The sequence below is a fragment of the Durio zibethinus genome, chromosome 10, assembly GCF_047325235.1.
Source record: "Durio zibethinus cultivar Kanyao isolate XHJ-2024 chromosome 10, ASM4732523v1, whole genome shotgun sequence".
NCBI lineage: Eukaryota > Viridiplantae > Streptophyta > Magnoliopsida > Malvales > Malvaceae > Durio > Durio zibethinus.
In genome coordinates, this window is record NC_143171.1 from 11,866,814 (window position 1) to 11,883,270 (window position 16,457).

Below are 16,457 nucleotides of genomic sequence, written 5' to 3' on the forward strand. Positions count from 1 at the left end.
TTTTTCATCTCAAATGTGACTGATTTTTTTTAAAATCATCTATTGCACAAAAACAAGCTCATAGATCTTTATAAAAGATTACATATCTTTAAGACATATCTATTTCGCATCTACTAGTAGCTGACTTTTTTTGCTCAAATAGTCTTTTTATATCAATGTGAATGAGTTCTCAAAATTAAATCTTAGAATTATTGTTATCATTGTCTAAATATTCACTATATGAAATTTGAGACTATGAATAAAAAGTTATTAAAGGTAAACAAGCATGGAACAATGGTTGAATGAAAGAGAAAATGTAATGAAATGCATTAGCCTTACCTTTTATTAAAATGATAACAAATGAAATCCTATTGCATAAAAGAAATCCTATTGCATAAAAGAAATCTTAACATTACTCTAAAAGAAATCTTAAAATAACAAACAAATTTCAATCAGCTTTAACATCTTTCTTTAAAATTATGCCTCTGTGCAATTAGGTGACGGATCTTCATTGACATCTTGCCCTCCTGATTCATCAAAGCTGATCAAGCTTTTTCAAATCACACTCATTCTTGATTTTCATTTGAAGTATTGACATTATGATTGGGTAATAGATTGCCACTAACATTAGGTGTTGTTGTTCCTCATTAATCAAAGTTTATCATTCTATCCTTGATCAATCGTTGCATCTTATGCTTTATGACAGTGCAATTCTTTGTGTATTAATCGATAATTTCATAGTGGTATTCATAGTAGGCTATAGGATTATAACACTTGGGATAGGGTGGTTTGAGCTGCTCAAAATGATTAGGGGTAATCAAATGGCTATTGTAAAATTCTCGGTATAATTTTGTATAAGTCATAGAGACTGAATCAAATACAAGTTTTTTTCGAGCAGCTCATTGCTCTCATGGACCACTTGTTGGGTTAGTAGGATGAATCTAAGGTCTTACGATAGGTTGAATGTTAAGGCTGTATATAGGAGCTTGAGGGCTAAAAATGAGTCGGTATGTTGATGGATAAGATGGTAATAGGGCTGGCTGGTATAGGTAAGATAAGGTATTGTTCATAGTAAGATAGTATAGAGAGTAACCTTATGATGGATAAGGTTAATATCCCTTGAACTGTCTGTCAAAACTCATAACTTGAACTTCAATCTCTTTCTTCTCTAACACTTTCTTGGTTTCCTCTTCTTTCAACTTGCCATTTTTAATGGCATTCTCAATAATTTCACCTGAGATTACCATGTTGATAAAATTTTTTATGACATTTCTTATCATCTTTTCATAATAAAAAGATTTCAAAGTACTGAAAAACAACATCGTAGTTTCTTTTTCAGTTAAGGAGGTTGTATTTGAGAAGCTACATCCCTTCACCTTTGGGCATATTCCTTGAATGACTCATTTACCTTTTTCTCTATGTTTTACAAAGACAAACGATCAAGAGCCAAATCTATGATATACTAGTATTGACTGATAAAGTCATAGGCCATATCACTCTAAGAACAAATGAGTCTTATCCAGCTGGATGTACCATCTAACAGTAGAGCCCGTAAGACTATCTTGAAATACATGCATTAACATTTTTTAATTATTAACATGGACAACCATCTTCTGACAGTACATTATAAATAGATCCTCGAACACTTTATACCATCATATTTTTTAAACTTTGACACCTTGAACTTCAGAGGAATAACCACATCTGAGACTAAATAGAGCCCAACAGCATCTACTGAACCATTAAAACCAATGCCCTCTACGGTCGTAACTTTTCTTCTAACAAGTTCATATTTTGTTCAGCTTTTGAGGCTTTTAAAGTCTCTTTTTCCTTTAGCCTTAGCTTATCTTTTTCTTCTGAAACATCTAAATTAGAGACTGGTATTGGTTCTACTGCCTTATCAATAAAGACAAAATTTACATAACTCTGGTACTGTGGTAGATTTGAAGCTGATGGCATTTCAAGGTATGCATACCTTATAGGGTATGTAAATTGCTGTGATGGATCTTGTGTAGACCGAGCTTGCTGCAATCTAAAACTAGGAGGGTGCAAAAGGTCATCCACTTATTATGATGGATAGTTTTACTGGCTTTTCCCTTGTTCAACTTGTTCAAAGCATCCAAGATTTTATTCAACTCCCCTTTCCAGCTTCTCTTGAGCTTTCTCTATCCTCTCGAGACAATTGAAAATTTTCTATTTCATTCATCTGGCTTGAGCTCTTGTATTGTATTGATGAGTGAGGTTCTTGCTTGGTGGAGCTATCTTTGAACTTTGAGTACCATGATTATGATAAAAAATGATATGCTTTATGTATGATATGTTGATGCATGAAATGTACCTTTTCAAGGATTAAATAAAAATGATACAGATACACAATGTTACATATGACAATGAAAATAATGTATGACATGATAATGCAAATGCACAAAGTCAAATAAACAAAATAGCTAATTTTATGGATGAAATAAAAGTGATGCAAATGTACAAAGTCAAACAAACAAAATAGCTAATTTTATGGATGAAATGAAAGTGATGCAGATGCACAATGTTACATATGACAATGAAAATGATGTAGAACATGATAATGCAAATGCACAAAGTCAAACAAACAAAATAGTTAGATCACAAATTGTTCCTTCTTGTGTCTTAACATTGGGTTACATCTATCAATAGGTATGAATGGCTCTATATTAGGGCTAACCTCTTAAGTGTACACTATATATAGGGTTAGGTGATTTTGACCACTAAAGGTTCTCAAATTGTTCCTTACATCATTGTCCATCACAGACTAGTAAGGCAATCCAATCTTAGCCCATCACAAGCTACCAACAAAAAGGATTCAATTTGAGTGAAAGTATTTCGCTAACCATTACGGAGATTATCATCTCACGAGAGTGCAGGTACTTTACTCCTTCTTAAGAGGGACGAAGCCCGAGTATAGAGCTCATGTAATGTAAATACATGTGATAGTGTGTGTGAAGGAACATATAAGTTTCAGGCCCCAAAAATAAAAACGTTAGTAAACAGATAACACAAATCATTTCAATTTAAAACCATTAGATCGAAAGATAGGATAAATTTAAAAATTATAGCTTGACTCTCTAGAGTCTCCAGCAGAGTCATCAAACTATTATAACATATAGATTCAAAAATTTATAACTAGACTTAACAAAAAGAGCCACCACTAATGTTTTTAATTGGGTGTGATTGACCACCTAAGGAATCTATCCTTTTAAGGAGCTCCTGAGCTTGACTAAGGGTTTCTAAAAGAATATCTTTGGGTTTACTAACCAAAATAGGATTTGAAAGTTCGATTACATATGGGAAAAGTTATAACACCCCCACATACCCATATAAACGATGGTACTATTATATTTTAAATTTATCCTAGGGTCTTGATACTAATGGTTTCAAATTTTATATTAAATATTGGAAATAATTCATAAGATTCTTCCATCAATTTGATAGAATTTTTAAAAATATTTTTTCACCTCAAGAGTATTCAAGAATCCCATTTGTTTTCTTGAAAAGGCTCCGTCATTGAAAAAAAGGTTTAATTATTTTTTTTGTTAAAAATATATCTAATTATTCCACTATTTGGGTTAAATTAAAAATATTTTCTCTTTTGAAATTTCTAAATTTTTCACTATTTGGGCCTATTTAGAAATTCTCTTTATTTATTTATTTTTTTTTTTGGATTTCTAAATTTTTCACCATTTGGGTCAATTTAGAAATATTTTCTCTTTTGGAATTTCTAAAAAATCCACCATTTGGGCCTATTTAGAAATTCTCTTTTTTTATTTTTTTTTTGAAAGAAAATAATAAGACAATTACTTTTCTTGAAATTTCATTTAAATTCTTCCACAATTTGGGATAAATTTAAAGAAATTTCTCACCTTGAAATTTCTTAAAAAATTTATCATTTGAAATTTCTAAGAATCTCATTATTGGATAATTATCAAATATTTTCAGTCAAAATTTTTTATTTTTTTTATTTGAAAATAAATATTAATTATTGTTATTGAAACTTTATCTAAATTATACCACCATTTGGGACAAATTTAGAGAAAATTTCTCACTTAGGAACTTTATCGAAATTTACCATTTGAAATTTCTAAAAATTTCATCATTGGATAATTAATATTTATTCTCAAAAAATTATTTTATTTTTTCATATTTTTGTTATTATTTTTTTCTAAAATTTAATCGTGTAAAAATACTAAAAAAATAAATAAAATAAAATAGAAATAAAAAATACCCAAAACAAGAAGTGGCTTGTGAAGTGGCTTGGCTTGGTTGGAACTCAAGGTTAGGACGTGGGTCAAAAAACAGGTTAGCGCTCAGGTCAAATCACCCATTTGCAAAATGCGCAGATCTTGGGGATTTATTAAGCTCCAAAACGACATCATTTTGGGGATGATATAAAAGATCGAACTTAGTCCTTTTTCCTCAAATTTTCTTTTCCCTCTCTCTTTCCTCTTTTCTTTTCTTTTCCCCTTTTCTCTAACCTAATTGAACTCCGGTTGAATATCAATCGAATTCTGGGAAATGCTGCTAGAATTTGGGTTGGTTTGTTGGATGGTCGTCAAAAAATTCATCCTTCACTGAAATCTTCACCGGATTCTAGAAAACCTTGTCAAAAAATTCAACCAAAGTTAAAAAAGTCACCAAAAAATTCAACCGGTGCCAAAAAATTTCATCGGAATATGAAATTTTCAAAAAAAATTTCAAAAATTTTTTTTTAACCCAAAAATTTTCCTACGAATTTCTAAATGCCTTTGTGAGTGTTTTTTTGCTCTGATTTCTATACTTTGCCTTCTGGGTGTTTTCTGCCTAATCCGTTACTGTGTGTTTCTATACGTGGGAGCATCTATTTATAGAGTTCTGATCTAAAAAACCCTATACCCAAATAGAATTCCATTCCTTTTTAATTTCAACTTCAGTCTTTAAATCCAATTTAAACTTTTTACACATAGTCTTGCAAAAACTCAACCTGCCAGAGTTTTTTTTTGTTTTTTCCATTTATTATTTATTTAATCAACAGAAACTAGATTAAATAGAACCCTGGACAAATTAGGGTGTCTACAAGGAGACATATGCTTCAGTAGCCAAACTCAATTCAATTAAAGTTCTATTGTCACTAATAGCTAACTTAGATTGGCCTTTCCACTAACTTGATATTAAGAATACATTCTTAAATGGTGACTTTGAGGAGGATGTCTACATGAAAATTCTTCTTGGTTTTGAAAGGCAAGACAACATAGGCAAAGTGTGCAAAATTCAAAAATATTTGTATGGACTTAAACAGTCACCTCGAGCTTGGTTTGAACGGTTAACCAAGGCAATGGAAAGGTATAGATTCCTTCAATATCAATTTGACCATATTATATTTGTTAAGTTCACTAATTAAGGAAAAAGAGTTATTCTTATTGTTTACATGGATGATATCATGATCACCATAGATCATAAGGAAATAATAGATGATTTGAAGAAACGCATAACAAAAAAGTTTGAAATAAAAGACTCAGGGTTCCTTAAATTTTTTTAAAATGGAAGTGGCTTGGTCTAAGAATGAAATTTCAATGTCTCAGTGTAAGTATCTACTTGATCTACTCAAAGAAACTGGCATGATTGGATGTAAACCTACGATACACCTATAAACTTAACTAATAAAATTAGAAGTGAAAATGGAAGCTTTCTAATGGATAAAGGACGATAACAAAGACTAGTTGGGAAGCTTATTTACTTATTCCACTATCAGGTTTGCAATAGGGATGGTGAGTAAATACATGAATAATCCAACCAAAGAGTATCTCAAAGCTGTTCATCGCATCCTACAGTACTTAAAGAAAGGTCTTATAAAGGTCTATATTTTAATAAATCAATGGACAAGGCAATTAAAGTGTACACAAATGCTAATTAGGCTAAATCAGTAACAAATAGAAGGTCCATTATTAGATATTACACTTATGTTTAGGGCAATTTGGTCACTTAAAGAAGTAAAAAGTGAGTTGTTGTAGCTAAGAGCAGTGTTGAGGCTGAGTTTAGAGCAATGTCTTATAGTATTTGTGAAGGAATTTGGCTGGTAAGTTTAATTGAAGAATTAGAAGTTTAGACTGTGACATTTATGACACTATTTTGTGACAATAAGGCTACTATAAGTATTGCCAAAAATCTTGTTTATCATGATAAGACCAAGTACATAGAGCTGAACCAACATTTCATAAAGGAAAAGATAAAAAATTGGTTAGTCAAACTGGCCTATATCCTTACAAGTTCACAAATTGTAGATATTCTTACTAAAGCTCTTCCTAGAAGCATTTTTGACGAATTGAAATCCAAGCTGAATATGATTAACATTCATAACCCAGCTTGAAGGGGAGTATAGAAATTAGATTCTCCTACATTAGTGCAGATCTTATTCTCCTATATTAATACAGCTTTATCTCCTAATTTATTTTAGGAATATTTCTCATTTACTCTTTTGATTTAGTCAACTATTCTGATTGTCGAGTTTTTAGGGATTTTTTTCTATTTTAGAATAGAATAATCCTTTCTTTTATTATTTTTTGTTTTCAGTTTCATGTAAGTTATTTCCTAATAAGGAACTTCACTGTTCCTATTTATTTAGATGTACTCTTTCATTGTAGATAGAATAATAAGAAATAAGGACAATTATTCTTTAAGTTTTCTAAACAAATATTCCTTCCTTAGACAAGATAAAATTGTCCCCTTCAAATACTAACTTGAAAACATACTTGTTAAACAAGGTAGTAGACACTAGGTTTTTTCTTACTTTCGAGACATAAAAAACATTTGTAATTGTTATTGTTTTATCGGAAGTGAATTCTAAATTAATTATCCCTTTGCCTTTGATTTTAATTGTTGAAGAACTCCCCATGTATAGCACATCACCTTCTTTTTTCTCTTGAAAAGTTTTGAACATGGCCATGTTGGTGCATATATGTTTCATGGCATTGGAATCAATTCATCATGCCTCTTTGTCTTTAATGAAATTAATTTTAGAATTGATAGTAACAATTCTAACCTTAGTTGTTTTTAATGCATCATTCTTCTTCTTAATTAATTGACAATCTTTCCTAAAATGTCCTTATTTTTCACCCAAAAAAAATGCATCTAGGCCTTGTATTTTAAAATACAATACAATAAAATGATAAATAAAAAAGATACAAAGGTAATACGATTTAAAATTTTAGCAATAACTATATAAGAGTTGAATAAAAGAAAAAAAAGTTTATTTTATATTTTTATGTCAATTCGAATTGTAACACATAATTTTCGTATAAAATACAATATGAATATATAAGAATATACGAATCCTCAAGATTGCATCTTTCTTCTTCTTGAACTTCTTTGCATTAGGAGAAAGTTCCATTTTCTTTATGGACTTGCTTGGCTTGACATCTTCTATCACATGGACCTTGGAAGAACCACCTTTTTTCTTTTTTCATTTTCCTTGCAATATTGCTCTTCAATGCGAAGATGACTTGCAAACTGTTAAAAATAACATCTTCCTTTTTATGAAATAGCATCAAAATCATGCCGCTTGTGCACCAAGAATCCTCATGCTTTTCATCTGAATTCCTGCCAGGCAAAGCATCGCATGCTCTTTCAAGTTCTTTAAGTGCTAAAGAAATATGGCATTCTAGCTTGTTCAAAATTTCCACAGGAGAAGTTCTTTTCAGCTACTTCATTAGATATAAGTCCTATTTTATCCATCTTAAATACAAATTTTCAAAATCTATTCTGATTATCGATAGAACAAGTTTATGGCCTATTCTTTCAGGGTTGGTAATGCATTCAAGGTTTTTTTTTTTTTTTTAATCTTTTATTTGGTAAATGAAATCATTAATTTTAACAACATTTATCCAAAAACAAACACTTTTAAATTTGAATCAAACAATTGATTAGAAAGCAGACATTTATGTTTAGATTAATATACTGGTTAGGCTCTGCTCTTTATACACTTGTAAAGTACTAATATGAAGAGAATCATTCTACCTTTTGTCAAATGGAAGATTAAGCATCTGGCCCCAAAGACTGTGGTGGGAGTATCATTCCTTATCCATGTGATCTTGGAAACTTACAAGTTTTAAGTTTGCTCCCGAAAACCGAATCAAGTTTATGATGGACATGGTTGCTTTTCTGCTATTTATTGTTAATTTCTTACCATGTCTTCCCCTTGAGCAGCTTGTTTCGAATGCCACGCTGGAGGAGCCACCTATGTTTGTTCCTTTGCATCCTTTTGTTGGTATGTATGCGCTAGATACTTTCCGTAATTCATATGCTGAGACTATATTTTGGATACAGCAGATAGTTCACCTTCATCATATAAATGAAATCGGACTTTTGCCTATGTCTAGATTAAGATTAGGTTATGAAAGCATTGTAAAACTAGTTAAACATTGCATCATAAAATTTTCTGCCATTAAGATATCTATCATATTTCTGTCACTTCCATTTAAATCCTATTTCCTCCGGATTCCAAAACAGGAGTGGATCCACCCTTTTACCTAGGGAATTCATGGATACCCCCAAATTTTGAAAAATAAGAAAATTTGAAGAAAAAAATTTTCACTACACACCCCCAAAATTTTCCATGACACCCCAAAGATTGAAAATTAAGAAAATTTGAAGGAAAATTTTGGATATCTCAAAATTTTCTCATGGACACTCTTTTTATCTATAAAATTAATAAATTTGTCGGCAGATTTTTTATATATATTATAAGTGCACACTCACCAAAAAAAAAAAAAAAAATCTCTCATCTGCCTCTATTCCAGAACCTGGAAGTTTCTTATTTTCTAAAGGTGCTTAATGAACTTGTAATGCTTCATATAGTGGACTGTAAGGACAACATTAAGAATGTTCATGACACTGTCAAGTGCTTGGGCAACATAATTGCTGGTAGAGGTAGGTCACAACAACTGCGAAAAGAAAAGTGCATTTTGCTTAGGGGATGGTGTCTTGAAAATGGGATAGGTCATATATATTTAAAAGCTGCTTTTTTGCTAGTAGTTTTTTAAGCGGATGTTTGAATCAGTTAAACATACTTCACATACTCATGTCAAGATTTGGAATATTAACTTCTTCTCTTGTGTCTAATTTGATTGCATCAACACAGACCTTAACGAACAAGAAGTAAAACAAATTGACTCTGATGCATCTCCACCAGAACGAGTTCAGCAGGCAATGAATTGCCTTCCTTTAACCTTAGGGAAGTCACTTGATGATTTAAAACCCAACTGCTTCCGACGCTGGACAATAGCGGATTATTCAAGAGCCTACAGTTCTGGAGAAATAACTCCACGGAAGGTATCATCCCTGACTGTTTAGTTTAAGGCATATTGCCAACTTCCCATTTATATGTGAAATTACATTTTCACCTGAACAATGATTTTTGAGACTTTATAGCTAGTTTGCAGCCATACATTGTAGTTTACCATTGTCATGGAAATCAATTTTCCATTGTAAAGGTTGGAGAGCTGTTTATAGATGCTGTGCGTGAATCTTCCAGTCTTCCTTTGCCTATGTCCTTGTTCATTAACTATGATGCTGAAGATATCCTAAGGCAAGCTACAGAGTCAACTCTTCGGTATGAAAGAGGTAACTTTTTCAGTGTAATTAAATCATTATTTACATATCCTAATGTGCATTTTATTGAGACAGTACTCTTGTCGCCATTCTCCTGAATCATAAGCACATAAGCATTCTCCACGATGTTCCATTTCCTAAATCCTAGGAGAAGATCAAAGTGAAAAACAAGTTAACAGTTGATTTCCGAAGTTAGCAAAAGTGACTTCCATTTTAAACATGGAATCTTTTTCATTTATAATATCCCTTTGTCAATACCGTCTAGACATTCATATCGATCTCATTGTTTTCTTATCCAGGGGATCCAATATCTGCTTTAGATGGAGTCCCAATTGCTATCAAGGATGAAATAGATTGTTCTCCATATCCAACTACAGGTCCCCCTAAGTTCTCCACTTGCCATGTGTTTTACGCACATAATTTTCTTTTCTTAATGGTATTCTTTGTCCCCTATCTTACTCTTGATTCTTCTAGGAGGTACAAAGTGGCTGCACAAGTTTAGACCTTGCACAGGTGATGCATGCTGTGTTATGCGACTTAGATCCTGTGGTGCAATAATTGTTGGAAAGACTAATATGCATGAGCTTGGAGCTGGAACAAGTGGGATAAATCCTCACTATGGGTTAGAATTTGCCATGGTCTTTCCCATTCCTAATACCAAAAATGCCATATTTAAATACAGTGATATTTTGCAAGAATTTATTTTTTCCATTTTATCCATATAAAGTCTTAATTATGAATTAATCTATAGGATACCAACTTCATTAAATTTAACACTTTCCTTTATCTTAAGTTCTTTCCATTCAAACACATTAAAGATGGTGGTATGCTCATTTTGTGAATGCTGCAGGACTGCTAGAAATCCCTATGATCCCAACAAAATCGCTGGTGGTTCCTCTAGTGGATCTGCTGCAGTAGTATCTGCAGGATTATGCCCCGTTGCCCTTGGTGTAGACGGGGGAGGTAAAGATTTTGTCATCCTTCACTGAGAAAACCAAAAACTGTTGTTGACAAAATTAAGTACAATGATTCTGACTAAATCATACTTAGCAGTAGGATAACTCATTTAGTGGAGAATAATACTCTGATATTATACATAGTTGTCAAGAAGCTGTATGGTAGGTCCTTCATCTGTGAATTGTAAATAGCTCATTTAGGAGATTTTTGGAAGACTTGCTTATTTCTTTTGATTCTGTTGGAAAAAGTAAATGGAATTCTTAGTCATATTTTCAAGTAATACTATTGAGCTTGAGACTTGTGGACTTCATCAATATTACTGGGAGTAACAATTCTTTCATTCCTATATTGAGAAGATTTGCACAAACACTTTTATTTATCACCCTCTATGGAATTGTTTGTTCCTTAACAATTCAAAAGAAGAAAGAAAAACTATGCTGGCTTAATCTTTAAAACATTGTACAATGTGAATAAGTTTAAAGGACCAATGTACTTCATCTACGGCTTTTGTATAGGATCCGTGCGGATGCCTGCATCCCTTTGTGGTGTTGTGGGGTTCAAACCGACTTTTGGGCGCATACCTCATTCAGGGTGAGAACTCATTTAGGTAAAATAATTCTATAAGTTTCATTAGATGTAAAATTTAGACAATATCTGAAAATGGATATGCTGTTTCCAGTGTTCTTCCTCTAAACTGGACTGTTGGGATGGTTGGAATAGTAGCAGGCACCTTGGAGGATGCATTTATTGTGTAAGTATTCTCTCCCTTCTTTTCATCAAAGCACTTTCATATGTCACTTTGTTAGTTTTAGATATGACTCAGATTAGTTTTCCATTTTCAGTTATGCTGCGATTAATGGCCAACTTCCATCACATGAGCCAACCACTTTACCTGTGAGTACTAGTTCTATAAGATCACTAATATTTATTGTTCTTTTATATGCAGATGATGATCTCCCTTCTAAGAGAAAGCTGATTTGGGTATCAATTTCTGTACCAAACCAGTTTCTCATACAAGCACATTTTCCCTTTTTTAATTCTTTCTGATTTTTTGACACTGAGAGTAAATAAAACTCAGAACTGAAAACTGGAAGTATAGGTTTGAGGTCTGAGAAAGTAGAAACAAGGCATTTTGGCTAGTACCTTTTTGACAACAAATGAAGAAACTATCATAAAATGACTGAAGGATAACCAGCTTTAGATCATCTTTTGTTGATTTATTTATTTTGTTTCGAGACTAAAAGTAGCAATAAGTTGGCTCGGTTACTATTAATGGCCTTGCTATGTCTTCTCTTCACTGCTGAACCCTAGAGTATTTTTATCAGACAATCTAAGTTTGGACAACTTTGCCATTTTTTTTTTTTTTTTGGCATATGGATAACCTACAGCCCAAAGTACATTTTCCACTGCTGAACTCAACAAATCCAATATCAAACATCAAGCTAGCAAAATATGGAGAGGTTAGTGATGTAATTATGATCAGTTAATTTAAGTCCAGTTTTATAATCATTTGTAGCTTAAAAGGATGAGATTTCTAATTCCTGTCCTTCACCACTAATTTGCTTAATTAGTGGTTCAATGATTGCTGCGACGAAATCAGAATATGCTGCTCCAATGCTCTGCAATTGCTTTGTGAGCGTTACAAGTGGAAGGTAATGGCAACGAATTAATGTTCTTCTTAAGCAATAACTACCCATGTTTTGATATATACTTTGTTGTATATAGACTACTTTGGAGCAATCAACTTCCCATTTGGTAGAACCTAATCGGATGATAAACCTTCTGAGAAAAAAAAGCATTGGTATAAAATACAATAAATTCAATGGTACAAGAATGATAGTAATGTTATCTTAAAATAGCATATGTAACAAAACACTAGTGATTGCTCACTAATCTTCAAAGGTATACTATTCACAAGACTGTAGAGGTTACCATACCAGAGATAGAATCGATGCGCCTGGCACATTATCTGACGATTGGTTCCGAATGCACCACTTCGCTGAGTTCTTATCTGGAAAAGCTGTATGTTGTCTTCCAGACTTCAACCACCATATTATCCTCTCATGTTCATTTTGTCCGGGATTTAAAAATCCAGGGGCTGACAATATAAACTTGTTGAAAATAGCGATTATGCAGAATTAGGATGGGATGCAAGAGTAGCACTTAGGGTATATGGTGCTTTCCACAGCAAAGAGTACATAAAGGCCCAGAAAATGAGGTAAGCAGTAGCCAATATTTACTTATTAATTAATTTTCTGTAAGTTGTCACTTGTGAAAATAGAAACCATTTCAAGAAGTAAAAAGTGAATGTCAACTAAGTAATTTCTGATGTCTATTTAGATTAGTAGTCAATACTCTGTAGGCATGCTTTAAATTAGAAGATGCACACAGGTTATTTGTTATGATTTTAGATTCTACAAACTTGCTGTTATAATGTGGCTTGACTACACATTTGCAGGAACCGACAGATGCAGATTCATAGCAGTATATTTGCCAAGGCAGATGTCATTGTTTCTCCGACAACGGGGTAGGTTCTATTTTACTACAACAGCTTGCATCTGTTTTAGTGAAAATAGTAAATCTTTTTCTCCAATGCTCTGAATAAGATTGTCTATCGCACCTTTAGTCTTTTACTTTAACTTCCATCTCCAAGACCTAGTCTTACAATGTCCAAGTTTAATGAGTTTCCTTCAAAACAGTGTGACTGCATACCAGATATTTGATGATGCTGTAAAGACTGGTGAACTTGATTACATAAATGGAGGTATGAATTTTTTACTTATATTTCAGTATGTATTTATTTTTGAATCTTCATGATTTTTCAGTCCAAGCAGTTAGTAAAGGGGAGGTGTTGCATAATGGAATTTGACCATTTTGTCAATATTTCAGCTGCCCTTGTTCGATATCAGATAGCAGGAAACTTTTTGGGACTACCTGCAGTGACGGTTCCTGTACAAACTTGTTACTACTTCTCATCTTTATAATCTTATGTTGCTATTCAGTTGCTGTTAGCTACATTCAAACAGTACAATTCTACTACCATCAATTATCCTCGTTTCCTTGATAGGTTGGCTATGACAAGGCAGGTTTACCAATTGGCCTTCAATTTATAGGAAAGCCATGGTCAGAACCCACATTAATGCACATAGCATTTGCAATGCAGGTAGGCCACTTGCTTCTCTGAATGTAGTTGCTTTTTGTTTCTTCCATCATATGAGTTGGCAATTTTAAATATAATAGGATGATATAATATAAATATAACATGAAAAAAGATATAAAATTAATATAATTTAAAATTTTGGCAAGAACTATATACGGATTCAATAAAAATAAAAAATATATTTCATTTTTGGTGTATCAATGTAAATTTAATATAAAATTTTTTACAATTTACTCGTATTTAATATAAAATAAATATGATATAAATACACAAATTATCAAGTCTCGCATCTTCACTCCCCTTTATCGATCCTCTCTTATTCTGGCATCTACTTTGAATTCAAATTTTTTTAAAAAAAAAGACCAATAATTTGACTGCCTATACTTGTATTTCTAATTCCCTCAGATTTTTCACTCACAAGAATCTATACATATTTTAAAGTCAATTACATATAAAATTATTAAAATGTCATTGTTCTTGTTTCATAGAAATTTAACATGTAGCATTTTATTTGAAAATTATTATAATATCTTTATTAAATTACTTATTAAATTTTAACATAGTATAAAATTAATTATATATTAAATTATTTAGATATCCTTACTATTCTTTCATTAAAATTTGATATTTGGTATTTTTGTCTAAAATTATTATAATACTTCTATTAAAATACATATTAAAATTTAACGTAATATAAAATTAACTACCCATTAAATTACTAAAATACTCTTACCAATGTTTCATGAAAATTTGACATGTGGTATTTTTTGAAAATTATTATAAAACCCCTATGAAATTATATTTTAAATTAATTACATAAAACTTAATTATATATTAAATTAATATAATACCCTTATCATTTGCTTCATAGAAACTTGACACATGACATTTATTTTTTGAAAAAATTCTATTATCTATAATCTATTTATAATTATATAAAAGTTAATTACATATTAAGTTACTATAATACCCTATTTATTTGTCATTTTCTTTTATTATCATTAAAAGAAAATTAACCATATGACAGATATATTGTTGACACGTGTCCTTTTAAGCCAATTAAATGCATTATTTTTGTTAGTTAAGGGTAATATAAATATTTTAGGGTTTATTAGATAAGGGTTAATTGGTGAAATTAGTGAATAAAAAGTGAATAAGAAATTTTAGAGGAAATGAAGAATTGAGGTCAATGGAAAGAGACAGAAAAAAAGGATGAGATAGACAAGGACTCAAAATCCTTGACTCATGCAGCAGCGGAATGAAGCTACAAATGAGGGGAAAAATAGAAATATATATATATATAAGGGAAAATAAAGGACTTGGCATGGGTTTGCGACTTAGCACAGTAGAAGGTTTAATACCTGAGATTTGGGAGTGAGTATTTTTTACCCATATGTTGTTTAATCCTCACACATCTATCATAAAACAAATATATTCAAATTATTTTCTTACAAGTTGAAGCTTTTGCTCTCTTTCTCAAATCCTTTTTCTTTATAAATTTCAATTGTTTTAATAAACGAGCAATATAACAAGATTGTGATACCAAAAGTTGTAATAAATAGATGTAATTATTTTTATTATATAATTATTTATTTAGTATGAAATTATATAGATCCTAAAGTGAAGTTTGGCATTCTTTCCTAGTATATAATAAATTGGACTAATTTGAGTTTTTATAGTCAAGGCATTATTGAATTGATAGTATTCAACAGCATAGAAAATTTTGGCCGATTCAAGGTATAAAATGTAGAATTTGGAAATTCTCTTTTTTGAGGATGATATTTGCCTTTTGAAGGCATCATATACTTGGTAATACGAATAATTGGAAACAAGTATTGTTGCATCCAAATGTGAAAAAGTTTCAACTGTAAGCAGTTTCCATTTGTTGGTAAGTAACTTAAACATTATGGCTGATATGAAAAAAACATTTTTGGTTTCAGGCCTTGTGCATCTCAGACTATAGAAAGCCAAAGATTTTCTATAATCTACTTCATAAGAATTGAGCAGGCCGTGGGATGATAATCAGCCACCAAGATTATTGCATTCAGCATATATAGCTTCTTCTACTTCTCTTGATGAAATGGCTTTGTACAACTGACTTACCATGGTGCATAGCAATACACAGTATTGCTTAATTTATTTACGAGTTGCCATTGTTGAGATGGATATCTCAAAAATCGTTGGCATCTGAAAGTGTGTATCAGGTAATTCATATCAATAAACAGACTGATTCAGATGCTTGTTTTATGCCTATAACTGGATCCAATTCTCGTGTTAAAAGTAGCGTGATTGTGGACTTGGGGTAGCCAGAGTTCATGTGGAACTTGCTGATGCATTTTAAATTAATAATATTACTAGATGCATTGACTCAAATGTTTTTATTTTGCCATCTCTATCCCTTTTTTTTTTTTGTTATCGTTAAATTTGCTTAATTAAAAAAAATTAAACAAAGGTAAAATATAAAACCAAATGAGAGTGACCCGTGAATATTTTAGTTGATTTCATTTTTTCATAAAATTTATCTATTAAAAAAATAAATCAAAAAATCAAAAGAGTGAAAAAGGAAAAACAAATAAAAATTGAAAAAAAAGAGCTCGTAAAGTATGCCGGACACTCCATTGAACTTAAATTTGAATGTTTCTTAAATTAAGATATCAAATAATAAATTTATTAATATAATACATATATAAATATAAATTATATTAACAATAAAATATATATCTTTTTATATATTCTAAAATGAATG

General features: G+C 31.3%; 1 protein-coding gene across 1 annotated transcript in view; it reads left to right on the plus strand.

The window, feature by feature from the left end:
• Positions 1 to 16,082, plus strand: part of LOC111293113 (fatty acid amide hydrolase-like) — a 30,062-nt gene extending 13,980 nt beyond the window's left edge. The window contains exons 3-20 of the mRNA XM_022885859.2: positions 8,191 to 8,251; positions 9,125 to 9,315; positions 9,477 to 9,606; positions 9,894 to 9,971; positions 10,069 to 10,216; positions 10,445 to 10,557; positions 11,067 to 11,142; positions 11,231 to 11,302; positions 11,394 to 11,445; positions 11,940 to 12,011; positions 12,123 to 12,203; positions 12,470 to 12,573; positions 12,677 to 12,769; positions 13,010 to 13,078; positions 13,251 to 13,315; positions 13,441 to 13,502; positions 13,619 to 13,714; positions 15,652 to 16,082. Coding sequence (XP_022741594.2) covers positions 8,191 to 8,251; positions 9,125 to 9,315; positions 9,477 to 9,606; positions 9,894 to 9,971; positions 10,069 to 10,216; positions 10,445 to 10,557; positions 11,067 to 11,142; positions 11,231 to 11,302; positions 11,394 to 11,445; positions 11,940 to 12,011; positions 12,123 to 12,203; positions 12,470 to 12,573; positions 12,677 to 12,769; positions 13,010 to 13,078; positions 13,251 to 13,315; positions 13,441 to 13,502; positions 13,619 to 13,714; positions 15,652 to 15,714 — 1,626 coding nt within the window. The 3' untranslated portion in view covers positions 15,715 to 16,082. The remainder of the gene's footprint in view (positions 1 to 8,190; positions 8,252 to 9,124; positions 9,316 to 9,476; positions 9,607 to 9,893; positions 9,972 to 10,068; positions 10,217 to 10,444; positions 10,558 to 11,066; positions 11,143 to 11,230; positions 11,303 to 11,393; positions 11,446 to 11,939; positions 12,012 to 12,122; positions 12,204 to 12,469; positions 12,574 to 12,676; positions 12,770 to 13,009; positions 13,079 to 13,250; positions 13,316 to 13,440; positions 13,503 to 13,618; positions 13,715 to 15,651) is intronic.
• Positions 16,083 to 16,457: the final 375 nt, after the last annotated feature.